At 41.2% G+C, this 27,624-nt stretch overlaps 1 protein-coding gene across 1 annotated transcript; it reads right to left on the reverse strand.

Moving 5' to 3' along the window:
* Nucleotides 1–2,355: 2,355 nt before the first annotated feature.
* On the reverse strand, nucleotides 2,356–27,266 carry bap1 (BRCA1 associated protein-1 (ubiquitin carboxy-terminal hydrolase)). Its single transcript, XM_036559806.1, has 18 exons — nucleotides 27,061–27,266; nucleotides 25,753–25,782; nucleotides 25,582–25,636; nucleotides 23,630–23,762; nucleotides 22,683–22,802; nucleotides 21,380–21,441; nucleotides 17,994–18,136; nucleotides 16,997–17,075; nucleotides 16,455–16,578; nucleotides 13,886–14,024; nucleotides 13,510–13,727; nucleotides 12,442–12,575; nucleotides 10,091–10,409; nucleotides 8,915–9,098; nucleotides 8,032–8,246; nucleotides 6,525–6,617; nucleotides 6,063–6,135; nucleotides 2,356–3,789 (listed from the first exon to the last, which is right to left on the reverse strand). Exons 1-18 carry the CDS (start codon nucleotides 27,095–27,097, stop codon nucleotides 3,656–3,658), a joined length of 2,292 nt encoding a protein of 763 aa, XP_036415699.1. The 5' UTR covers nucleotides 27,098–27,266; the 3' UTR covers nucleotides 2,356–3,655.
* Between the last annotated feature and the right edge of the window lie 358 nt (nucleotides 27,267–27,624).

A 27,624-nucleotide genomic window follows, 5' to 3' on the forward strand; every position in this document is an offset into this window, starting at 1 on the left:
TCACAATAAAGCACATTACAGGCTTCAAATGTCAGAGTTTAAACTAGAGCTGCCATCAGTGTTTTACCCAGTGTGGGAAAGGTAATGTACACCACCGTTAGCTTGGTATTTGTCTTTACTTTACGCTCTCCAAGCTGGGACTGACTTCTTTGGCACTGACAGTATAACCTGTTATCAACACTACTTATAATGCATTATATTAACAATTCATAATGTATAATAAACATGGCTATAAAGTGTATTTCATTTTTATAAATGTTTATAATGCCGTATGAAGGCATTATAACATGTTATAAATGTGTTTATAGATGCTTACAAACATGACATTCATAGAATAGTGTTACCACTATTTCATTGCAGTTGCACTGAATAACGAAGGATGGTAGAAGATAAATAAAAAATAAATAGAGCCGTTTCGTGTCCTCCATGCCAGCTGAAGCAATTTCCCGGTTGATGATGCGTTCAGTGGAAAAATCTGACAGGTCTTATACAAATCAGTTAAATCAGTTTGGGAATTATCCAAATTGGGCTGCTTCTAATGAATATAAATAAGTAAAGTATATTTTTGTTTTTTAAGTTTTATGTAAATTATTTGCTTAATGTTTATACATACATACATACATCTTCTAAACCGCTTATCCTTCTGGGTCGCGGTGGGGTGCTGGAGCCTATCCCAGCTGTCATTGGGCGGAAGGCAGGATAATGTTTATGATGGCCATAAATCAATTTTTTGAGTGTACAGTGTTTATAAAATTCAGGCTTCAGGTTGGCTGGTGCTGATTGATTACATGAATTAATGCTATTATAATTGTTATTAGTAGAACTGACCACTGAGCAATAGAGCCCATGTTTAATATACCACACTGTACACATACGCATCATGTACCACAGTGAGAAAGTGCAGCTCACTGGAAGATCAATAATTAAATCTTCGTTGCGGATATTTTCTCTTTCCGTCTTTTAATTGGCCGCCTGCTATGGACAAAATACAAGACACAAAGCCAAATTCCCCCAGACAGAGGGTCAGAGAAATAAGACCGACTCAAACAGGTGCTTTTTTTACAGCTTCGTGTAGTTTATTGTATTCAGAGGGACAGATAGTGTGGACTCTGTGTGGACGTCTAGAAATGACACTGGAGCTACACACACTCATACACACCGACACACACACTAATATGTACAAATAAAGACATAAACAGCATCTGACAGTCCAGCATTGACAACCTTCAACTTTCAAAAAGAGAAGCAGAAATAAAAGCAGAAATAAACATGGTATGATGTAATCGTCCCGTCCAGGCTCCGCCCACACACCTGCTCTTTCGTAGCTATGAGGTTGGTAACATAAGCACATGACATACTGTACACAATTCTGAGATTAGATATAAGATAATCCACTTGGGAAGGAAGAAGAAAGTCAAAGGAAAATAAATGAGAAAAGCAGGAGTTTCAGAAAAAAACTCTTCAAAAAATGATTAAAGTCTACTGAGAAAATGGGGCTCCTAACAACCACCTGGAACAAGACCAGGTACACAGGTTAAACAGGTAGACAGGATAAACAGAACCAGCAGCAAATATATGTTCCCCATATTCTTTACCACTCAAGTGAAATTCTCCTTTTCTCATCAGAGAGTTGCTATTTGTCTTGTAATCGAGCTAATGTTAGCATGATGGCTAATTCATCGCTATTTTGATTGGCTACAACGAAGTATTTTACACTGGAAAGTCAATATTATGTACACAGAGATCATCAGAGCTTCTTGAATGACATTTTACCAGCTTTCTGTACAGTTTGTTCGACCTCTTAGTTAAGGCAGGAGAATTACCGCTCTGTAATGTCTTCCAGGTTTCTCAAACACTAGAGGGCGCTCCTGAGCGAGTCCAAAATGAATATGTTAAGATGGAGCCTTTGAGCAAAATCATAGTTTATAAATGCTTAAATATTTTTAATGTAAAAGAATACAATCATTTCCTGAACACAGAGCAGCATAAAACATTTTAACACTGCTGATATATTTTTAAGAGCTTTTAAACTCGAGTTATAGGAGTTTAAAACGGCGTCTCATGTACGTTCATGATGTCAGTGAACACGAACAGCCAATGAGCTGCTCCGCTCGCCAACCAATCAGCACTCAGTACAGTAATGTTAGCGTCCTGCTGCCCAAAACCCGTTTGCTGTAGAAAAAAAGGAAACATACAGGTGAGTTTTCTTTGTTTTTTTAGTGAAATACATCCTTTTACTGTCTAAAATTAAAGGAAAGTTCTGGGCGAGAGATTAGAAACTATTTTAACTTCATTTTTAGCCGTTTAGCTCCATTCACCCCATTCATTGAGGACTCGCTCGTTGGTGCCCTCTGCTGTTTTGCAGTCCTGTTTTTGATATAACGGAGGAAATAGGAAGTGGCCAGATTCCTCATAAACCAGCTCTGGTTACGGTTGCTATGAAAGCACATATTTGTGGGCGGAGCTTGGGCAGGTCAATTCTGCACCGCTGTTGAGTTTTTACGGAAGTCTGGAGAGGCCATGAGCTGTTGCTGTAATTTTCTAAATTATTATTTTGAGATAATAAATTAATTATCTTGTTATCTCAAAATAACAACTTTCTTATCTGGAGATTACAAGATAATTAACTCATTATCTCAAAATAACAATCCGGAAAATTGTAACTCCCTCAAGGCCTCTCCGGACGTCTAAGTTTTTGGTCTGATTTGGTGTTTTTGTGTTGTAACACTGATCATTTGGGCTGAACCGGCACAAACGAGCTCTGTTTAATTAGCATAAACACATTTACAAACACACACGCTTAAAAACAAACAAACAAAGACTTTCTCAGATTTTGAACTCTAGCAGACTGAAAAGTCAGATGAACAAAGTCTGTGATTGGTCCGGCCGGTGAAGTCCCGTCTGTATTGTACGAGCTGCTGCTGTAATTCTCATTAAAGAACTCAGTGAAATGATTTTACTCCTAAATTAGTGGAATTTTAATTAATATTAAAGCACAGAATATTTATGATACACTTATTATTGAAATAAAACTACTAGAATCTGAATGACTGACTGAGAATAATATGTTGGCTTAATACACGTAAAACAAACATTTTAATTTTTTAATTTTAATATTAATTAAAATTCCAACTATTTTAACCCCTTAAAGCCCAACAACTAAATTTAGTATGATGGGAAAATGTTACACAATGTTCTGATTGGTCTAAATGACAAAATGTTGTATAGATATATACAAAATATATAAAATATTTCTAACAGTACTCATTACTAAATTTTTTACTCATGTCATTTTCATACTTTTTTCCACAATCAAATGCATTGATTGTCTGTTGTTTTCTAAAAATGAATAGTGACCAGATAAGTTAGAAAACTGATTTGTTTGAAAAAAAAATCATCAGAGGACAAACGGACCGAAGAAAACGTAACATCTGAGATGCGGACACTAAAGGGTTAATGAGAGTCGTTTTAGACTGATCAGTCAATGAGAATTACAGCAGCAGAGTCCACCAGAGCATCACTGCTTTCTAATCAGTGGACGCTTTACAGGTCACAGCTGCTTCTGGGACACAAACTGGTCAATTTAGGTGAGTCCACAGCGCTGGACTAAGTGAGTCAGTGTTCTTCAGAAGCGCCTTTCGCAGTGAGTCTGTGTTTACTGGCGTTTGGTCTTGTAAGGCCGAGAGCGTTTCCGGCGGTCCGGTTTGCGCTGTTTATGGAGGCGACCGATGCTCACGCCCTGCCGCCTGCGCACCGAAATATTCTGCTCCACCAGACTCGCCAGCATCCCTACAGAGAGAGAGAGAGAGAGAGAGAGAGAGAGAGAGAGAGAAAAAATCGTCCACACATACTTGGTGCTGGTTTCTAGTATAAAGTACATGATAAAAGGACCATATCATAGAAAATCTCAATTTTCTCACTTTTTTTATTTAAATAAAAAGAGTTTGATGTAGCAGCAGCAAGAACTGAAGAGATGAAAAGAAGACGTGAGAAGAGAACAAAGGAGTTGAGAGAAGAGAAGAAAAAGGTTGAGAACAAAACAGAAAAAAAAGAGAAGAAAGGAAAAAAGATGAGAGAAGAGAAGAAAAAAGTTAGAAGAGAAAAAAAAGATGAGGGAAGAGACAAGAACAAGAGAAGAGAAGAAATCATAGAACAAGAGAAGAGAAAAGGAGTTGAGAGAAGAGAAGATAAAGGGACAGAGAAGAAGAGAAGAGAAGAAAAGAAGAGAAGGATAAAGGGTCAGAGAAGAAAAGAGATCAGAGAACAAGAGAAGAGAGGATAAAGGGTCAGAGGAGAAGAGATGAGGAAAGTTGAGAGAAGAGGAAAGTTGAGAGAAGAGAAGAGAAGAGAAGAGAAGAGAAGAGGAAAGTTGAGAGAAGAGAAGAGAAGAGGAAAGTTGATAGCAGAGAAAAAAGAGAAGAGAAGAGAAGAGGAAAGTTGAGAGAAGAGACGAGGAAAGTTGAGAGAAGAGAAGAGTTAAGTTGATAGAAGAGAAGAGAAAAAAAGACAAGAGAAGAGAAGAGGAAAGTTGAGAGAAGAGAAGAGAAGAGGAAAGCTGAGAGAAGAGAAGAGAAGAGAAGAGAAGAGGAAAGTTGAGAGAAGAGAAGAGAAAAGAAGAGGAAAGTTGAGAGAAGAGACGAGGAAAGTTGAGAGAAGAGAAGAGAAAAAAAGACAAGAGAAGAGAGGAGAAGAGGAAAGTTGAGAGAAGAGAAGAGGAAAGTTGAGAGAAGGGAAGAGAAGAGAAGAGAAGAGAAGAGAAGAGAAGAGGAAAGTTGAGAGAAGGGAAGAGAAGAGAAGAGAAGAGGAAAGTTGAGAGAAGAGAAGAGGAAAGTTGAGAGAAGAGAAGAGAAGAGAAGAGGAAAGTTGAGAGAAGAGAATAGAAGAGAAGAGAAGAGGAAAGTTGAGAGAAGAGGAGAGAAGAGAAGAGAAGAGGAAAGCTGAGAGAAGGGAAGAGAAGAGAAGAGAAGAGAAGAGAAGAGAAGAGGAAAGTTGAGAGAAGAGAAGAGAAGAGAAGAGGAAAGTTGAGAGAAGAGAAGAGAAGAGAAAAAAAGACAAGAGAAGAGAGGAGAAGAGGAAAGTTGAGAGAAGAGAAGAGAAGAGAAGAGAAGAGGAAAGTTGAGAGAAGAGAAGAGGAAAGTTGAGAGAAGAGAAGAGAAGAGAAGAGAAGAGAAAAGTTGAGAGAAGAGAAAAGGAAAGTTGAGAGAAGAGAAGAGAAGAGAAGAGAGGAGAAGAGGAAAGTTGAGAGAAGAGAAGAGAAGAGAAGAGGAAAGTTGAGAGAAGAGAAGAGAAGAGAAGAGAAGAGAAGAGAAGAGGAAAGCTGAGAGAAGGAAAGAGAAGAGAAGAGAAGAGAAGAGAAGAGAAGAGAAGAGAAGAGGAAAGCTGAGAGAAGGGAAGAGAAGAGAAGAGAAGAGGAAAGCTGAGAGAAGGGAAGAGAAGAGAAGAGAAGAGGAAAGCTGAGAGAAGGGAAGAGGAAAGTTGAGAGAAGAGAAGAGGAAAGTTGAGAGAAGAGAAGAGAAGAGGAAAGTTGAGAGAAGAGAAGAGAAGAAAAGAGAAGAGAAGAGGAAAGTTGAGAGAAGAGAAGAGAAGAGAAGAGAAGAGGAAAGTTGAGAGAAGAGAAGAGGAAAGTTGAGAGAAGAGAAGAGAAGAGAAGAGGAAAGTTGAGAGAAGAGAATAGAAGAGAAGAGAAGAGAAGAGAAGAGGAAAGTTGAGAGAAGAGAAGAGGAAAGCTGAGAGAAGAGAAGAGAAGAGAAGAGGAAAGTTGAGAGAAGAGAAGAGAAGAGAAGAGAAGAGAAGAGAAGAGGAAAGTTGAGAGAAGAGAAGAGGAAAGCTGAGAGAAGAGAAGAGAAGAGAAGAGGAAAGTTGAGAGAAGAGAAGAGGAAAGCTGAGAGAAGAGAAGAGAAGAGAAGAGGAAAGTTGAGAGAAGAGAAGAGGAAAGCTGAGAGAAGAGAAGAGAAGAGAAGAGAAGAGAAGAGAAGAGAAGAGAAGAGAAGAGAAGAGGAAAGCTGAGAGAAGAGAAGAGAAGAGAAGAGAAGAGAAGAGAAGAGCTTCAGGCAGGTCTTTACCTTCTTGTGCCAGCATGGAGATGAATGTGCAGATGAACTCATCGTAGTTATGGGTTCTTCTCTGATCATCAATCTGGAACAGAAACCATCAAAGCTGTTATGTTTGTCTTTATTAGTGTAACTTCATTTCTCAAAAACATCAAGAGAATATAAATACATTTTAACTTTTAATGGAAATCAATGTAAAATTACTTTATTCTTTATTCTATTCGGTCCAATTATCATGAGACAGCGTACAGAACTCTGAGGCAGAGTTATGAACTCTGAGGCAGTGATATGAACTCTGAGGCAGTGATATGAACTCTGACAGTGTTATGAACTCTGAGGCAGTGTTATGAACTCTGAGGCAGTGTCTGCACTTTCGAGACAAAATTCTCCAGTTTCAGGTGAAAAATTCTGCTTGTTTTAATCCCATCATGTAGCCCATGTGGTGAATAAAGGAACAGAGTGCAGAGTTTGTACCTTGTATTTCTTCCTCTTCTCCACCTCCTCTTTGAGACAAACCTCATAGTTAGAAATATCAGCCTCCACATACTTCAGCAGAGCCAGCAACTCCTACAAAGAGACAGATGCAATAACAAATACAGCCAAAACAAAATTCAACAACAGGACAGGACTGAGCTGCACTGGTTTACTAAATTTAGCTGCACCACAAATCCTTAAAGGTGCAGCGTGAGAGATTTAGGGGGGTCTATTAGCAGAAATGAATATAGTAAACAAAACCATGTTTTCATTACTGTATAATCAGCTGTAACTACGAATCGTTGTGTTTTCGTTAGTTTAGAATGAGCCCTTCATATCTGCATATGGATCGGCTCCTCTCCAACAGAGGCCGCCACGTTGTGCCACCAAGTTTCTACAGTAGCCCAGAACGGACACACCAAACACTGCCTCTAGAGGGCATCTTGCTTGTTTTTACGCTGAAGCGGCAGCTTGAATTTGGTGGCGCTGTAGCTCCGGCTGGACGTAGAAAGTAGAAGAATCAGTGGTTGTTGCCGGTGCTGCTGACCGTTTTATATTGTGAGAAGTTTGAGAACCCAAATTTAGACAAATGGAGGATCAAACTTATTATTTAGCACAAGAAGAAGTGAGAGAGGGTGAATCCTCACCGTCAAAGAGAAAACATGAAGCAAAACGAATTCAGGACAGACGACGGCAGAAAACCTGACGGCCACCGTAGGTTCTGCTACACGCTTGGAGAGGGAGGGATGAGGGAGGAGATTCAGCTGGTTGTCATCTGCAATCTCACCACTAGATGCCACTAAATCTTACACACTGCACCTTTAATCACATCTTAACTACTACCTAACAACTACTTAAGGCGTACATCGCTTTAACATTATATTAACATGTTTGGAAACAGTCTATAAACCTGCTGCTATGGAAACGCAACAGCAACTAGAAGAAAACACTGCCTACACGCTGAACTGAATATAAAACTGTAGTCATTGTCTGTTTATTCTGTAATATTTCCTTCTGCAACTGAGATGCAGCTTTTCAAACGACAGTTTCTGGTTAAGTGTCAAGAGCAGCAGCATCAGATTAGACACAGATTGCTTTTTGAACGATGTGCAATCAGAATAGAGGTCACTTTTATACAGTTGAATGAAAAAGTTTGACCGCCGCTGGTCAAATGACCTGTTATGTTGGTTTTAAGTTAAGATCATCCTCTAAAACACTTCTGCACATTTTAATGGATTTTTAGCCTCACTGAATTGGAGCTGTGTGTGTTAGGTTCATGTTTAGAGTTAAAACCAGGACCAAAAATGTCTTGTTTTTGGTCTATTTTCTATGTTGTGGCACTTTCTATGTTGTTTCCATTGGCGTCTCCAGCAGTTTCACCTGTGTAAATATTTAGCAGATACTAAGCTCAGTGTTAAAACTAGTGTGTGTGGTGCAGCCTGTTCTACACAACATCCGGCACAACACAGCCCTTAAAATAAACCATCATATCTAAACTGAGCCTCACTTTAGGCGTGTATTTCTCTCCGGTCGGTTTGATGACGGCCTCGGGCTCGGCGAAGGTGGGGCTTTCCGTGGTTGTTTTTTCATCCATCGTCTCTTTACTCTCCTCTTTGACTTTCAGCTCCTGCGATGCTCCCTCCTTCCCCCTCTCCTCCTCCCCGTCTTTCTTCTCGCTCTTCTCCACTCCGTTCGCTTTTTTCACCCCTTCAGATGCTCCTTCTGACACAGACAAAAGAAAATCGGCCTCGTTATCCGAGTCTCCAGCACAGATGACAAAGAAATCACAAGCAAGACCAAAATGGAATTAAAATAGTTCAGTGAAAGCTCACTGAGTCACTGTCTCTGTTTACATGCAAAGATTTTCTCCAATCTGATTGAATTCATTCTGATTATAGATTCAGACTGAGGTGTTTATTCTCACTCCACTCAACAATCTGATGAAAATCTCAGTTTACATGCTCACTACAAGTAATCAGATCCAACATGCCAAGCATGCATGGAGAACTGCTAAGTGTAGACGTTACCATGACAACCAGCATCACGTGAGTCCAGTCAGAGTGAGATGAGCAGCAGTGAGCAGTGCTTGTGTTTTTAATTACTTTAAAATGATGTCAGACTCAGGAAAACGTCCTTCACATGTCCTTATTAAAGAAGGCCGAGAGGAAGACGTCGTGTTCTGAGACACATAAGCTGGACATCCGTCCCACCGCCGTCTTTTATTTATTTTTTATTTATTTTTTTTAAAAATAGGTTGCAAATACAAATAATGAGAATATAATCAAGCCTAACTTTTCTTTCCTTTTTTTTGAGGATGCACTCATGAAGTAAACTGTAAACACAACAATTCATCAGCAGGTCGTATATGCCTGCGTGTTAGATCTCCTCACCTGCAGGGGGCAGTGCGGACATGGTGCCGTCCTCCCTCAGCTGCAGTCGTGTGGAGCTGACCAGCGTTCCGAGGTCACGGACTGCGCGGTTGTGTCGAGCGTCCAAACGCAGTAAGCCTTCATCTTCACCGAACAGCACGCGGCTCAGGTGGGACGCCACGGGGCTGGAGGGGCGCGTGGCAGCCTATTACAAAAACGGGATATTATTACAGTCTGTTCTAGATAAGCTCCGGATAATACCATCATATAGGCCCTAGAAATAACCCTCTGTAGGCTGTAAACACCTCACTGTGAACCTCAGTGTAAGCTCTAGATAATACTCTATGTTCTACATATTCCATTTTAGGCTCTAGATACAGTTCTACTACTGACTACAAATAAAACAATGTAGGTTCTATAATACTGTACTGTAGGCTCTGGATAAAGCTCTACTACTTATTCTAAACAATACACAACAGCCTCTAGACGGTACTCCACTCTAGGTTATATAATACCCCCTCTACCGAGTCTAAATATCATCTCACTGTAAGCTCTAGATAACACTCCACTTAAGGTTGTGTAATACCCCAATATAGGCTCTAGATAATGCCCACTACTGTACTGACTCTAGATAATACAACACAGTAGGTTCTATAATACCCAGCAATATGCTCTAGATAATACTCCACTGTAGGTTTCATCATACCCCATTATAAGCTCTAGATAACACTCCACTTTAGGTTATATAAACCATACACTGTAGGCTCCAGATAACGTAATACCCTACTATAGGCACTAGATAACAATTTCCCTTAAGTTCTAAAATACCCAGCTATAGGGTATGGATTATGCCACCTACTGAGTCTAGATAATAGACCACAGTAGGTATTATAATACCCAGCCGTATGTTCTAGATAATACTCATTTAAGAACCACTGCTCTAGACAAACCTTCACTGTAGTTTCTGTAATACCCCACTACTGACTCTAGACAATAGCCCTCTACAGGCTCTAGATAACACTCCACACTAGGTTCTATAAATACCCAACTATAGGCTCTAGCTAAAACTCCACTCAGGGCTCTATAATATTCCCCTATGGGCTCTGGACAACACCCCCCCTACTGACTATAGACAAAACCCCACAATATACTCTAGATAATACTCCACTCTAGGTTCTAGATATTTCCTCTGCGTACCTGCGAGCGCGCAGGTGAGCGCAGCGGTGAGTTGAACGCGCTGCCGATCTCGGACGCCGTGTCCGTGCTCTCGTTGCTGGGCGTCGGAGACGGTTGTGATGCGGAGGTGATGCTGATGCCGCCTGTGCGCCCCTCTGTGCGCACATTCAGGGGGGTGGAGCCTGCCACCGTCGCCATGGTGTCCTTCCTCTGCGCCTCCTTCTTCAGCTTCTCAGCGAGCATGCTCAGAGCCAGCTGGCCTTCAACGCCCGAGACTCCGCCCCCTCCAGCGGTGCTGCGTGCCACGGCCCTTGTTCGGAGACTCGTCTTTCTGCGGAACCTGTCAATCACAAATTGATTTTACTGGATTTGATTCTACTTGATATGGAATATTGAACACAAACAAACTCCGAAACGGTCACCTTTGGTGAAGGAGTTCCTGCTTCACTCATGTGATTCTGACTTTTTACCACTGAGCACCTCAAAGAACATAATCTATATACGAGATCCTAAAAACCATGGCTATGACTTAGTAAGGCGTGGGAACGAGATCCTAATGGGTGGCCACGACTTAGTAAGGTGTGGGAACGAGATCCTAATGTGTGGTCATGATTTAGTAAGGTGTGGGAACAAAATCCTAACGCATGGCCACAATTTAGTAAGGCGTGAGAAAGAGATCCTAATGTGTGGCCACAACTTAGTAAGGCGTGGGAACAAGATCCTAATGCGTGGCCACGCTTTAATGAGGCGTGGGAACAAAATCCTAATGCGTGGCCACAATTTAGTAAGGCGTGAGAAAGAGATCCTAATGTGTGGCCACAACTTAGTAAGGCATGGGAACGAGGTGATTAAATCATGGCCATGACCAAGTAAGGCATGGGAACAAGATCCTAATGGGCGGCCACGACTTAGTAAGGTGTGGGAATGAGATCCTAATGCGTGGCCATGATTTAGTAAGGTGTGGGAACGAGATCCTAACGGGTGGCCATGACTTAGTAAGATGTGGGAACAAGATCCTAATATGTGGCCATGACTTAGTAAAGCACGGCAATGAGATCCTAATGGGTGGCCACGACTTAGTAAGGTGTGGGAACGAGATACTAATGGGTGGCCATGATTTAGTAAGGTGTGGGAACGAGATCCTAATGGGTGGCCATGATTTAGTAAGGTGTGGGAATGAGATCCTAACGTGTGGCCATGATTTAGTAAGGTGTGGGAACAAAATCCTAACCCGTGGCCACAATTTAGTAAGGCGTGAGAGAGAGATCCTAATGTGTGGCCACGACTTAGTAAGGTGTGGGAACGAGGTGATTAAATCGTGGCCATGACTAAGTAAGGCATGGGAACAAGATCCTAATGGGTGGCCATGACTTAGTAAGGTGTGGGAACGAGATCCTAACACGTGGCCATGATTTAGTAGGGTGTGGAAATCAAATCCTAATGTGTGGCCACAATTTAGTAAGGCGTGAGAAAGAGATCCCAATGTGTGGCCACGACTTAGTAAGGCATGGAACAAGATCCTAACGGGCGGCCACACCTTGGTAAGGCATGGGAACATGATCTTAATGTGTGGCCACAACTTAGTAAGGTGTGGGAACGAGGTGATTAAATCGTGGCCATGACTAAGTAAGGCATGGGAACAAGATCCTAATGGGTGGCCATGACTTAGTAAGGTGTGGGAACGAGATCCTAACACGTGGCCATGATTTAGTAGGGTGTGGAAATCAAATCCTAATGCGTGGCCACAATTTAGTAAGGCGTGAGAAAGAGATCCCAATGTGTGGCCACGACTTAGTAAGGCATGGAACAAGATCCTAACGGGCGGCCACAACTTGGTAAGGCATAGGAACATGATCTTAATGCATGGCCATGACTTAGTAAGGCATGCAAATGAGATGATTAAGCTTTGACCACGGCTTAATAAGGCATGATCTCATTCCTAGGCCTTACTAAGTCATGGCCACGTGTTATTTGTATTTATACTGGACGTCACCAGCAGGGCTCCGTACTGTTCTATGCTATTACATAACTTGTGAAGTTGGTGCGGCTCGGCTGTGCCTGGCTGTATTTTGTATTTGGATGTATTTCGTTTTAATAACATTTAATAAAATTCACCATGATGAGCACGACTTTAATAAACACAGCTGAAGCGGATCTATAAATTAAACTCAGTAGAGACACAGTGAGATTTTTCTGAAACCTCTATAGCGGCCCACTGCGGCCCCCAGTCATTCTAAGATGTCTGCAGGCCGTCAGGCTTCCCAAGAGCTCAAAGCAGCCATCCGCAGAGGAGCTTTCCAGCTCTCACACTGATTAACTGCACACGTTTATTCCATATTTCCCCACAAATGCACATTAACACGGTTCTATACCTGCTAGAAGTTCCAGCAGCTCCACACTCTTCCTCCTCTTCATCCTCATAGTCCTCCTCATCATCAGAGTAGGCTGGTTGAGGGGGTCCAGGAACGCGAGGGCGACCCACCCCTGCAGCCAGATCCTCCTCTTCCTACATGGATATTAATGTGAGCAAATTAAACTGGGCCAGAACGATCCTGAATGGTGTTCCGCAATTAATGAACTAATGGATTAACACATCATTAACACATCATTAACACATCCGGACATCTGTGAAGAGCATTTTGTTAGCTGTCTGCACTGCAGAACAGTTTTTGGTCTCACTTTATCTGGATAGTCCACTACAGCCCCCTATAGATTCTCTACAGATGTTCAAACTGTTAACAAACTATCTGTTGAAACGCAGTTGATTCTAAACAGTGGTGGGGTTAGGATTTGGACCAGCGTTAGGTTTGGACCGGGGTGAGGGTTGGCTTTAGGTTGAGGTTAAAGTTAGAATTAGGATTAGACCAGGTTTAAAGACAATGATGGTCAATTTAGTGGATATTCAGTTGAACGTAACTTAAAAGTAAATTATCTACAAAGCATCTAAAGTGGACAATCCAAATAAACTGTTACCCAGTTGTTGTTGTTTTGTTGTATTTCAGTAAATTTCAGTACACAGACACTTGGTGGACTATTCTCAGTCCAGCAGTGACACTGAGGTGTTTAAAGACACCAGCAGCACTGCTGTGCCTGATCCACTCAGACCAGCACAACACGCACTAACACACCACCACCACGTCAGTGTTACTGCAGTGCTGAGAATGATCCACCACCCAAATAGTACCATGGGGGTCCTGACCACTGAAGAACAGGGTAAGAAAGTATGCAGAGAAACAGATGGACTACAGTCTGTAACTCTATAAAGTGCTCTTATATGGTCAGTGGAGCTGATAAAATGGACAGTGAGTGTAGAAACAAGGAGGTGGACTTAATGAAGTGGCTGGTCAGTGTATACAGCACAGCTGCACAGCACACTGTCCCTGTTTTATACCGATATATATACCCTGCTGGTCTTTTTCTGCCCACCTCCTCACGCTCACCTGCATGGGGGACTTGGCGTAATTGTGGTTGTCCAGGAAGGCAGGCAGGCGTTGGACGATGGGGCTTGGGCTGGCCATGGGCAGGGGAGCAGGCGGAGCGGGTGGAGCTGGTGGTGGCGGGGCAGCCCCCCCTGCTGGCTGAGTGGGGGGCTTCGGCATGCTTTTAGGTTTATCTGAGGAACTGGGGGCTGCTGGGACACTCGCACCATCCGCAGAATCTACATGAAGAATCATATGGATATATATCTACAGTCCTCTGTATACACATCTGTCACTGTCACACTGTTTTCCTGATTTTAATAAATCTAATAAACCAGATTAAAAAGCTCATAAGAACGACAGCAAAAAGGAAAAACAAAACAAGCGCATCACGTACCTGCAGGAGGAGCTTGTTCAGCACTCACTGGTGTGTCTGACGGCTCCTCTTTTTTCACTGTAGTGGGCGTGTCTTCGGAAGGGGAGGAGTCTGTCTGTTTTCGGTCCTGCTGTGCATCCGGCTGGGACGCTCGAATCGCCTGGAAAACAGACACACAAACAAAACCATGTAATTCACTGCAAATCAAACAAAGAAGCTGCTGCTGTTCTCAGAACAATGAACTGACCACCCCAGAGTCCAGACCTCGACATCACCGAATGTGTTTGGGATTATTTGGATGGTGAGAAGCAGAAAAGGCTAAACCAACTTCGAAGACTGAACTTTGGAGGTGTGGAAAAACATCCCAGCAGATTTCTTTGAAAAACTGAAAGTGAGTTTTTCTGTCTAAACACTAAACAGCCTTTTTTTCGTTTTTTAAGCTTTGCGACTTAAAAAAAAAAAGACAACAACACAGAGAGCTCCATTATCTGTTACAGGAGAGAAATAGCTGAAGCTGCATAACAAGTGATTCTGTAGGTAACCTGCTAATGAAAACTGTTTACACCTGGTCACTTCATGCGCTTGACTATCAGGATTATATCTGGATGAGGCCACATAAAAATATCAGTGTAAATGCAGCCAAAATGCATTTAAAACAGATACAAATCTGATCAAACCACTTCAGGTGGTGGACTGAGACGCATCTGAGACACGTTATAGCAGCGCAAACACATCCATCTCTCCACGACACATTCAACAACCAAAACCCCTCCCGGTACAACCGAAAACCCCTCCCAGTACAACCAAAAACCCTTCCCAGTACAACCAAAAACTCCTCCTAGTGCAACTGAAACTCCTCCCAGTACAACCAAAAACCCCTCCCAGTACAACCAAAAATCCTTCCCAGTACAACCAAAAACCCCTCCTAGTGCAACTGAAACTCCTCCCAGTACAACCAAAAACCCTTCCCAGTACAACCAAAAACCCTTCCCAGTACAACCAAAAACTCCTCCTAGTGCAACTGAAACTCCTCCCAGTACAACCGAAAACCCCTCCCAGTACAACCAAAAATCCTTCCCAGTACAACCAAAAACCCCTCCTAGTGCAACTGAAACTCCTCCCAGTACAACCAAAAACCCTTCCCAGTACAACCAAAAACCCTTCCCAGTACAACCAAAAACTCCTCCTAGTGCAACTGAAACTCCTCCCAGTACAACCAAAAACCCTTCCCAGTACAACCAAAAACCCTTCCCAGTACAACCAAAAACCCCTCCTAGTGCAACTGAAACTCCTCCCAGTACAACCAAAAACCCTTCCCAGTACAACCAAAAACTCCTCCTAGTGCAACTGAAACTCCTCCCAGTACAACCAAAAACCCCTCCAAGTACAACCAAAAACCCTTCCCAGTACAGCCAAAAACCCTTCCCAGTACAGCCAAAAACAACTCCTAGTGCAACTGAAACTCCTCCCAGTACAACCAAAACCCCTCCCAGTACAACCAAAAACCCTTCCCAGTACAACCAAAAACCCCTCCTAGTGCAACTGAAACTCCTCCCAGTACAACCAAAAACCCTTCCCAGTACAACCAAAAACCCTTCCCAGTACAGCCAAAAACTCCTCCTAGTGCAACTGAAACCCCTCCCAGTACAACCAAAAACCCTTCCCAGTACAACCAAAAACCCTTCCCAGTACAGCCAAAAACTCCTCCTAGTGCAACTGAAACTCCTCCCAGTACAACCAAAACCCCTCCCAGTACAACCAAAAACCCTTCCCAGTACAACCAAAAACCCCTCCTAGTGCAACTGAAACTCCTCCCAGTACAACCAAAAACCCTTCCCAGTACAACCAAAAACCCTTCCCAGTACAGCCAAAAACTCCTCCTAGTGCAACTGAAACCCCTCCCAGTACAACCAAAAACCCTTCCCAGTACAACCAAAAACCCTTCCCAGTACAGCCAAAAACTCCTCCTAGTGCAACTGAAACCCCTTCCCAGTACAACTGAAACCCCTTCCCATGCAGTACGTCACTGGGCACGTGATCCGCGTCTGTGAGGACGATAATCACACTGGACGAAACAGAATCCTTAACAGTAAAACAGACGGACTCTACTGTGCAGAGCAAGCTGCAGATGAAGAGGCTGAACAGATAAGCTATTGGTAACTGGTTGCCACAAAATAAGCAAATTTACATATCCGTCCCACATAGCGATCAGATTTCAGTCTGACTAACCAGAGACACGTTTGACCAGCAAATGTAAACGCATGTGGCTAAACTATTATCAGGTTACAATCCAGATACCAGAGACAGGAAGTGACCAGGTGTTAATGGGGTCTAAAATTAAACACGTTACGTACAAAATATTTATAACATATTAAATATATGAAATAGTCAAGATTCAATCGTTTAAAAAATGATGGGAAACTTTTTTTGAAAAACTCTAAATGGCTAGTGGCCCCCAGATGATCTTCGTCTGAGACCCCTGGCTTAGATAAACATTCAGGACCCCGATTTACTTTATTCCTCCAGCTCGGCCATCAGACAGAGAGACACATGGTGCTCAGAGGGCTCAGTCATCCGTCCACACACTGACCTGCTGCAGGCCTTCCAGAACGATCTGCCGGTTCCGTTTGAGAACCTCCAGTCTAGACTCGTACTTCATCCTGCGGTCCGGCACCACCGCCATCAGGTTGAAGCGGATATCGTGGTACGGTTCTCTGAGGAAAAGAGGAGAACCTGCTCAGGATCCTGTGGCAGTAGTTCTGTATTTACTCAGCTCGTATCCTGAGACTGAGTGGATTTTACAGCATGAGCTTTAATACGCTGCTTATAAATGTGTCTTAAAGTGACAGTTTGGCTAAAAAATTAATTTACACACTTTTCACTCCGACAGCAAAATTCCCAATAATCCTAAATTCAGGCTTCAGGAAAACTGCTGCTGTTTTAGATATGCTAACATACTTTAGTCCATGTTTATAGGTAACAGTGAGTCATAGAGTATCAGAAACCACACAATCAAGTCTATTAGAGATACTGAACAGCTCCACAAGCACCCACGGTCAAATTGCAGCTTTTGCTGATTTTCTACGTGAAAATTTGGTCAATCTGGAACTATCGCTTTAAACGGGACCTCACCCTGCTGTCGCAAGGCCGATTCTTTCCATAATGACCCTCCGAGCTTTATCTGTCCACTCCTCCTCCTCTCCCCAAGGACCTGTGTGAGAAACGAGAGAGAGAGAGAGAGAGAGAGAGCGAGAGAGCGAGAGAGAGAGAGAGAGAGAGAGGTGTGTTAACAGTCTCCAGTGTATCATAAAGTACATAATCTGTGACTTCATGAAACTTTTAGATTTACATAATTTATGGACATTTATATAGACTTTTTTTAACTGGGTTCTTAAAATAAGAATAGATTAACAACTACCCAGGATTTATGAGCAAGTTATGTAGATGTTATTAATGTTTTATGAAGGCTTAAGTAGGGACTCTTAATCAAAGTGTTCCTAATACATCACTGAGGGATATATAAATAATACATGATCCTACCCTTTTACTTATTTAAGGAATTGTTTTCATTTTTTCCCCATTTCTATTTAAACGCTCCTTTGATCTTTTGCTTTTTCGTACATAAACTGAAGCATTTCGAGAAGAATTTTTTAATATATAATGTGCAACACACAAAATACCACAAAATACATTATTTTATTATTATTGTAATAATAGTTAACTCACATACTACTAATAGTATTGACAACATGATTATTTCCATTATTGCCATTATAATTATTATTATTGTTGTTTTTCTTGTTGTTGTTCAAATCAAATCATGCTTTATTGGTCACACAGTCAAGAAATGCATATAATACATAAACTATAAAAAACACTCCTAAAAAACACAATACGGAAAGAAAAGAAACTGTGTGTAAAGAATAAGAATATAAAACATACAATTAATTTAATTAAATTAATGTAGTTTTTATGTTATATATTTATTATATTATAATACATTATTTTCATTACTATAATTAATATTATATTTTATTTTTATGATGATTGTGATGATGTTTGTCGTTGATGTTGTAGTTATTATTATTATTATTATTACTACCATTGTTGTTATTATTATTAGGCTCACCGTGGTCTATCGGGTAGGCCTTGAGTCCGTCCAGCTCGAACAGGCGGTCTTTAATGGGCACGTAGCTGACAAAGTGAAAAGCCTCCATCGTCCGGACGGCACTGATGCCGTTCTGCTTCTCCGGCAAGTGCCGCGGTTCCGGTCTCCATGGAAACAAGAGAAGAGAGAAGTGAAGCACACCAAAAAATGTGATGAATTGAACTGACTCGACTCAGATGTGTTCATCATTTCCTCATAAATAAAACACATCAACACAATTACCGCCTCTCTGGTTACTGACTTTCAGCAGTAACTGTGCTGATATTTCATTCATGTGGAAATGATGTTTATTTAATGCAGCACTTTTGTCTGTGAAGAGAAAAACAGGTTCAATAAACCTGCAATCTTAAAAATAAAGGTTCCTAAATGGTTCCGTCAGGTGGTACAGCACCTTTACGTTATGTGGAGGTTCTTTAACCTTTAAAAAACGTTTCCTGCTCACACATCTCATTTACAGCAATGGATCTTTAACCCTTGTGTGGTGTTGATGTGTTTGTTACTCAGTGGTCTGCTGGACCCACCGCATTACTGTTTATTAAATCAATACAGTCATAACAATTTATGTAGAAATACCAGATGTTTAAAATATCACAAGTGTCCAGCGTAGGGTTCTCCTTTAGCAGCTGTAGCCAGTCAGCAGCCTGTCCATGTTGTCCACCCTCTCACACACACACACACACACACACACACACACACACACACACACACACACACACACACACACACTAACAGCAGGCCATGTAGGAGGAGAACAGAGTGAAGGACACAGCACCTCCACACTTTTACTCCCTGTAGGTTCAGCCCAACACCACATGTGTAATATAAATGTGTGGGGGGTGAACAGAGTGAAGACACTGAAAATGGGTCCCACAGGCCTGAACACCACACAAGGGTTAAAAAAACATCTATTGAAAGGTTCTTTAGGAAGCTGAGGGTGTTTCATCTATGGCTTTACTCCAAAGAACCATTTTAGGCACGTTTATTTTTAAGAGTGTGAAGAGATGCTGTTTTATTCTATCCATCCACTCACAACAAAATAGCGATGTACCGAAATTTCGGCCTCACAAAACATTTAGAGAGAAAAGTGACATTTTCAGTTTTAAGCCAAAATGGAAAAAGGAATAAATGCTTTGGCAAAAAAAATGAAATAGGCTGACAATGTAAAAACATAAAAATCTAAGACTTTAAAAATAATTTTAACGGTAATGAAAATGAAACTTTTTTTTTCCTTTCGCTGGTCAGCACAGACGCATTCAAACAGTCTGAGCAGCAGATCAACAGTGAAAATATCAGACGTGTGAAACTGTTTTACTATGTTTCTATGAGAAACTTGAGACACGAGAGCAACCAAGAACTTCTCCACTACAGAAGCAAAAAGGAACATCACTGCAAGAAAACGCCAGACAAGGTGCAGAGAATGACTAAACAATCATGGAAATCACTGACTTGGATGACAAACGATTCTCTGTTGTCGAGGATGTTGGATTTCACAGGTGCACAATAGAAGTTTGTTTTATGTAAACTTTCACTTTATAATCAGCTCAGTTTTGTCCAATTTAATCAATAATAATAACTATAATAATAACTATAATAATAATAAAACTATTTTCTTTATTACCTTGTTTTTTGTGATATTGTTGACTTAAAATCATAAATAAAATAGCATGTACCTGCCGTCAAACTCAGTTGTGCAGTTTGAGTTCGTAATTTAATTCTGTTGGTTGACATAAATATAAGTACATAACATTCGTGTAAAGGCACTTGTATAAACCTTAGTGGAACCAATATTTTTGTATCATAGAATTGGGTTGGACTCTAAGGCCCAATCCCATTTCTTCTTTTTTACCCCTACCCCTTGTTTTTGAGTTTTACCCTAACCTGGAACTGAGTTACAAGGGGTAGTGGTTGAAATCTTGACCTACGAAATAAAACCATGAAATAAAAATAAACAAATAAAAAGAGCATCACTTCATTAACAGCTACTAGTGCTGCTCTGTAGGTGACCCTGCCAGTCTGCAGTGACAGCAGAGGAGGGTAAAGTTCAGCTCCTCACTGCTGGGCTTTAGTTACATTTAGGGCATCATATGCCTTCAAAGGGGGGGGCAATTATTTATTATCACCCACCCCTAATTCTTCAGTGATATGAAGCTGAAGTCAGATATTCACCAGATTCTTGTTCGAATTTTCCCGTTCCACCTTAAATGGCTCAGCAGTTACATTCTGGCACCTCAGGCATCAGAACTGCTGGACTATTTAAGGTGGAACGGGAAAGTTAGCTTGCTAGCCACTGAGACGTTAGCATGCTATTAGCGATTTTTTATGTTTGTTATGAAGAAAACGACCAAAACGACACTGAACTACAATAACAAAATGGTTATCGTAATTTTTAACTGAGAAAATTCTCACATTTGTGGGTTTCTTTGGTCTCTTGTTCAGCCATCTTGCCGGTTTTTCTTTTTTTCTCATATCTCTCTCTTTGGAGTCTCTGAAAAACCTCTGTTTGGAGGGCCATGTAGCCCCAACACTTCACCCTACCCCTCTATCTCAACAAAAATCGGGACACCCTACCCCTAGACGTGAACACGCAAAACAGAGGGCTAAGGGCTCAGTGGTGGGGCGAGGGGTGAAATGGGGCTGGGCCTAAGTTAGTGCACTCTATGCATTACGATTAGAAGCAAAGCACATCTGAAGCCTTAAGAGGATAATTAAATTACATTGCTGTATATTACAGTTAATGAAGATTGGACTTAAGTGAAGACTGGTAAGGCTTGAAGTTTTCTACCCTTCCCTCTTTGAGTTAACGTGGCCAGTAAGGTAGGCAAGGTTATGTATATTTCCATGTTGTGTTTATGGATATGCGTTAGCTTACAGCTAAAATGCTAACGGAGTTCATATAGTAACGTAATGGTATATCTACGTTTTCATGAATGTTCAACAAGCTAATTATTTATATGTTTAAGGGCTTATAGCCTTCGGTTTAATGGATTCTGTGAGCTATATGTGTGTTAGAATGTGAGACCTGTTTTTTAATGATTATTTTCTACGCAAATGTTGTTGTATTGCACAAGACTCATGATATGATTTGTTCTCATGGCGTTTGACGGCAGGGACGTGCAAATTAAACGCTTGTAACTCAAAGAACGCCTTGTGTTCGTGATTTAACTCGAGGAATCTACAGCGACTACACAGCAAGCGAAAAATAAACAAAAGCATTATTTTAGTTTTCGGACTGGGTGTGTCTTTAATTTCTTTTTCGGCCTGGAATTCTCACTGCGGTGCATCACTGTAATAAAGACACAGAGAACCTCAGACAGGCAGGTTAGTGTTTCCGGTGCTGGAGGCTGTACCTGGCGTGGCTGTTGTGGGCCTTCGCTAATTCTGGAGCGTTTCCGATGGCGTAACCTTTACTCTGCAGAGACAAAGAGAGAAATCATCCAAATCAAACCATCGGTTCAAAACCGAGGACAGAAACTACAGAGGAACAAAACTGTTCAGGCAGAAAGTTAACTTCACTTCTGATAAACTGATATTAGAATAGGTGGTTTTTCACTTAAACTCAGGACTGTTTCGGAGAGCGCAGCACGTTCTCACTGACTTCTGGAGTCGCCAGAGCCACCAATAAAAGGATACAGCAAAGATGAAACCATCCTAAATGTACTATCACAGCTAGGATATCAGCCACACCACACAGTGCTGAGCTACACTCTGAAAAAAGATGGTTCTTTAGTAAAGAAAATGGTTCTATATAGAATCCTGAACACTTAAAGAACCATTTGCATGCTTAAATGGTTCTCTGCATGGAGAAATGGTTCTTCAGATTGACAGAGAATGTGTTGTATATGGTTCTATACAGCACCAAAAACAGTTCTTCTATTGCTGTGATGTCAAGCCTGTACACAACAGCAGAAACCTGTTGCGGTGCTATATAGAACCCTTTTAAAAAAGGTTTTATATAGAACCATGGACAGCACGTTCTGCAACAGTATGAATAACAATTTAACCATGCAAAGAACCCTTTAATCATGCAAAGGGTTCTTTGAATGTTCATGGAACCATTTTCTTCAGTAAAGAACCATTGAAGAAACATCAGATTGTAGCTTAGCGCTGTGGCTACATATCCTAGCTGTGATCTTTAAGGGTTCTTTAGTAGTTCTACTAAAGTGAAAAAGGTTCTATATGGCACCAAAAAAATCAGCTAATTTCCTTCGGGATAAATAAAGTATCCATCCAAATGGGTTCTGCTATTGCATACAAGCTTGACATCGAAACAACAGAAGAACTGTTTTTGTTGCTATATAGAACCATATACAACAATATACATCTCCATTTTGAAGAACCATTTCCCCATGCAAAGAACCATTTAAGCATGCAAAGTGTTCTTTGTGTATTCATGGTTCTACATAGAACCATTCTCTTTACTAAAGAACCCTTGAAGAACCATATTTTTAAGGAGTGATGGGCCACAACTGAGTCTTTTTCATGTTGTTGATTGCAGCTTTGAGCTACAGTCTACATACAAACTGTGTAACAGTCAGGCTGTGTATTTAATCCAATGACAGAAAAGCCTAACAACACACTGAATGTTTAGGAGATACAGATAAAGGGGACAGAGGGGTTTTTCCACGTGTCTGTCTGTCTGTCTGTCTGTACCTCTGGATTGAAGCCCTTGGTGAAAGCTTTCATCCGGCTGAGCGTGTTTCCGAGCTCCACCCCGCTGCAGTTCAGGAGAACGCTCAGTAAAGCGTGAGTGGCGCACGAGTTCGGAATCAACTACACAAAATAAACACAAAACAAACATTCTGTGTCAGACAGAACAAGAAACACACATCCTGCTTTCTTCTGCTCCGTTCTGGAGAAACTTACCGAGTCAGAACTGTTCACAGTGGTGGTGATAGGAACCAGACGTCCACCTCTAAAAGCTCCCTCACAGAAAGTTACTACATGAAATGGTTATGAATTCACTGCCTGATGACTGAGACACTGTTTTATGATCGTTTTGGGAAGATTTTGGTCCTAAAACGTATTTTTAGAATACACTCATGGTGGAGGGATACATGCAGAGAGGCAAAATAGTCCCCAAAGAAAACTTATTATTTCAGATTTTCCACTATTTTCCATCAACATTCCATATAAATTCAGAAGACTCGTGTAGGTTCACTGGTGGTTTGGACAGTAAATAAAGTGTCTATATCTGTGTTGTAGTCATGGCGACCCCTGGTTCCTATCACCACCACTGTAAAGACATCTGGACCATTTCACACCAAACCACTCTGAATCTCTCTGATTACACCTCAAACACTGAATTATGCAGAAAGTTAATCAGTGGAATTTCCCTTTAAAGGGGCCCTATATTTTACTTTTTTATTTGTGTCTCATATAGGCTATTTGTTCATAGTTGTGACGACACAAACACTATGGATTCAATACAGGCCATATCTGCAGCTTAGCTTTACTACATCAAACTCTCAATTCAGAACAACAACAGAAACTTGGTTTTCCATGATTTTGGCACCAAAAATATAATAATATATGTAAATAATAATAATAATAATAATAAAAAGTTGAAAGTATTCTGAAGGCAAACACCCAGGACTCACTTGATGAGCGAAGAACATGTCGTTGACGATGTCGTCGTCTATAACCGAGGTTTCGTCCACGAGGGTGGAGACCTTCCTCCTGGAGCGGCGCTCCTCGATCCATTTGAAGAGGAAAATGAAGCCGTACACGGGGCTGGTCAGAACAGGAGGACAGTGTTAGCTCAGACAGAGAGACCACAGACCTACAGACTGACTGAGCCGGTTTCATTACAGCCATAGGTTTAGTAAACGATCAAACGTACACACTCGCAACCCAAATGTAGTTCAGCAGCCAAAACATCTGGTGTCTGAAGTTTGCTTCTTTAGTTTTAGCACTGGAGCTATGAGGCTAAAGTAGCTAACACGTAATGGAAGCATATACCCCACCAATTAGCATGGTGCTAACAGCATATTTAAATGATACACACATGAGAAGTTGTTCAGTGTCTCTAATAGACCTGATTGTGTGGGTTCTGACTCTGTATGACTCACTGTTATCTATAAACCTGGACTGAAGTGGAAATTCAGGCTTCAAAACGGCTACTAACATTTTCAGCTATGCTAACGTACGTTAGCTCAGCTTTATAGATAACAGTGAGTCATACAGCGTCAGAAACCACATCATCAAGTCTATTTCAGATTATCACTATTATTGAAACCAGTATTATTAACCTGTCATTTAAGGCAAATATGCAATAATGCAGGTCTGCAGTTAGCACGATGCTAATTTGTGAGGTATAAGCTTCTATTACTTTGCTACATAGCCTTGTAGCATCAGTGCTACAACTAAAAAAGCAAACGTCGGACACCAAACATGTCGATTACGTTTGAGGTAAAAGGAAAACTGTACACTGAAATTTTCACTGAACTACTGTTGACGCATTAAAGGGCCCATGTTCTAGATTTGCCTTTCCATTTTATCTTTTCTCTTGAGTTACGCTTAAAACATCTGTGCGGGTTTATGTACCAAAAACAGTCATAATTCATTACTGCATGTTGTTTTTCCAACCTATATTTATCTAAACAGACCGTTTCCATTTCTGTTACTGTACTAGTTTCCACACACGGACTGTATGGACTGGGAGAGAACTGTATGTTTTGAAACTTTAACAGTGTTTACATATTACTTCTCTGACAGGAAGAGGATAACGGCCCACTGGTGTTTTGCTCAGTGTTTTCTGGGCGGCCCACGAGTGTTTAAACAGAGTATTAGACAAAATTCCACTTATCATCTAGCACAGTTAATCAGGAACAACTTTTTCTATGAAGTCGTTTTATATCAGGCCTAGTCATTTTTATCCTCTCTCAGTTGTTTGTAATATTTGTCTTAGCTTATTTTCCAAAATACAAGTCTGTGTGTATTTAAAATCTGTTTGAGGAGATTAAAAACTAGTTAGAGCTTGTTTGCAGGGTAATAACCCACACAGTTAGCAGTCCACTGACCTGCCACTGCTGGTCCACCCTCGGACCACCCAGATTATTGTCCTGCATGCAAGGTCTAACTATTGCACACAGACTTTTATTTTAGAAAATAAACTAAGACAAATATTACAAACAACTGAGAGGAAAAAAGGCAGAATATAAAATGATTTTATAGAAAGTGTTGTTGACACTGAACTACTAAACTACAGAAAGGAAGGAGGAAAAATCAGTAAATTGGACTGAGTGGAAAATGAGTGATGATAAGTGTAATTTTGTCTAATACTGTGCTGAACCTCCAGTGGGCTGCCCAGAAAACACTGAGCAAAACGCCAGTGGACCACCAGCTTTGCCACCAGTGGGCCGACAGTGGCCCACTATCCTCTTGCTATCAGGGAATCTGGTAGGGACCAGCAGTGGCAAACAGTCAGCGGGGGGCTGACCTTACTAAGCCAGCGGACCAATACATGCTTCCTATTAGGGTTTGTACAAAAACAAAAAACCTGGACAAACTCGGTTTTCCGGGATATGCGCCCTTTAATGGAGTAGCTTACCCTTGGCATTTGCTCTGCAGGTCGTAGATCTCCTCTACCTGAACACCCTTCACACCTGAGCAACAAACAAGAAAGAGTCCAGTGTAAACAAGCCTGCTTCTACACAAACTACTGTTATGACCTCGAATAACCTCAGTAATAAATTATCAGGGGAGCAGTCAGTGTCCTCACCGAAGTCCTCCACCAGCAGGGTGAACAGCCCTGAAAAATAAAACAGCACAACACAATAGATGAGAATACAGCTAGTTTTTAAAGGAACAGTCTATTTTTCTCAAAGGAAGAATGTATTTATCACGTTTTAGCATTATTATTGTGTGAAATGTTGATTCTACGGTAAGATACGGTTCCCAAAGGGCGCAGAACTGCATCCAGTTTCAGGATTAAACCACATAAAAACAGTTACATGACATCCGAACCTTGAGTTAAAGGGCCTGCATATTACATTTGTCTTAACTAAACATTTTCCACCCTCTTTTATCCATTAGAATTAAACATGCTGTTACTGTGCCTTTAAGACTGATCTATGTAAATGAGTTCCATTCTCACTGGCTGCTCTGAAGTGTGCGTCGCACTAAAGTCAGTCCGAGCTGAAACACTCCTTATAACTTCATGAATGGGCGGAGCTAAATTGTAGGCTGAAAAGGTGTACGTGCATTAGATATTGTGACATCACGAAAACGGCGAATGTTAAACGGTCAGTTAATGTTTCAAAATTTCTAAATAATTCAGCGACTGAGATGTAAACATCATTCAGAGTGGTTTGGTGTGAGGTGGTTAATAGAGACTCAGACGTCTTTACAGTGGTGGTGATAGGAACCCGGGGTCTGCATGACTACAACACAAACACAGCCATTTTATTTACCATTCAAAACCGCCAGTGAACCTACACGAGTCTTCTGGGCTTATATGGAACATACACGAGGTTAAAATAGTGGAAAATCTGAAATAATAAGTTTTTTGGGGGGACTATTTTGTCTCACAGCGCCCTGCAAGTATCCTTCCACCATGACTACATTATTAAAAAGATGGTAATCTTCTCAAAACTATCCTAAAACAGTGTCTCAGTCATCAGGCAGTGAATTCATAACCGTTTCATGTAGTAACTTTCTGTGAGGGAGCTTTTAGAGGTGGACGTCTGGTTCCTATCACCACCACTTCGAAGAGTTCTGACTCGGTAGGTTTATCTAGAACGGAGCCTTTCACACCAAACCACTCTGAACCACTCTGTTTACATCTCAACCGTTTAATTATTCTGAATTTTGGAAAATCGGTGGAGTTCCCCTTTAAGTCAAAATAGCAGTAATGTTCCTTTAGCTGCGGTTTTTCCCAGATATGAAAGCTGAGGTGTTTTGAGGGATAAAATATAAGCTGGCACTCCGGTTCTGGTTGATATGTAGAGACTAATACTGTCTGTAAGAGTCACTGTGGTTAATATTCCGCTGCTCGGTTATTCGGGACTTTAGCTGGTTAGCTACTCACCGGGGTCGCTCTCCAGCTCCAGCCAGCCTTTATTCATCTTTCCTGCTACTACAGAGTCCGCTGGCCTCCTCTTAACTCACTGAGACACCCATATCTGAGTGAAGACCCCGCTGAAAGCCATAATCCGGCAGAGGTGATTTTCAGCGCAGTGTAGCTCGTAAACACAATGGAGGAAAAACTCCGGCGAGTGTTTTTGTCGTCATCAGACCCGCAGCAGCTGCAATTACAACGAATAACCACTAAGAGGCGCTGTGAACGCAAGAGAATGAATTTATTTATTTATTTATTTATTTATTTATTTATTTATTTATTTAGAATCACTTTATTTTTAATGTGAACATACAAATATGATAAGACCAGTGATGGACGAAGAACACAAACCATGTACCTGAGTTAAAGGAGAGACACCCAAGGTAAAATAGGGTATCAGTAAAAGTAGAAGTTCCTCCCTTTAGACCTCCACTTGAGTAAAAGTACAAAAGTATTTCCTTCAAATGTACTTAAGTATCAACAGTAAAAGGACTAAAAGATTAATTATGGCTCTGATGTCCTATTATCATTTTT

The sequence above is a fragment of the Colossoma macropomum genome, unplaced genomic scaffold (assembly GCF_904425465.1).
Source record: "Colossoma macropomum unplaced genomic scaffold, Colossoma_macropomum, whole genome shotgun sequence".
Taxonomy (NCBI): domain Eukaryota; kingdom Metazoa; phylum Chordata; class Actinopteri; order Characiformes; family Serrasalmidae; genus Colossoma; species Colossoma macropomum.

What these genes read in the sequence shown, in the direction of transcription:
- bap1 (XM_036559806.1), bottom strand. Translation starts at nt 27,097, where the DNA reads ATGAATAAAGGCTGGCTGGAGCTGGAGAGCGACCCCG. An exon ending in TTCTGGAAGGCCTGCAGCAG is followed by an intron (nt 14,025 to 16,454) that starts GTCAGTGTGTGG and finishes TCTGTTTTCCAG; the next exon opens with GCGATTCGAGCGTCCCAGCC. An exon ending in TGAACAAGCTCCTCCTGCAG is followed by an intron (nt 13,728 to 13,885) that starts GTACGTGATGCG and finishes TTCTTCATGTAG; the next exon opens with ATTCTGCGGATGGTGCGAGT.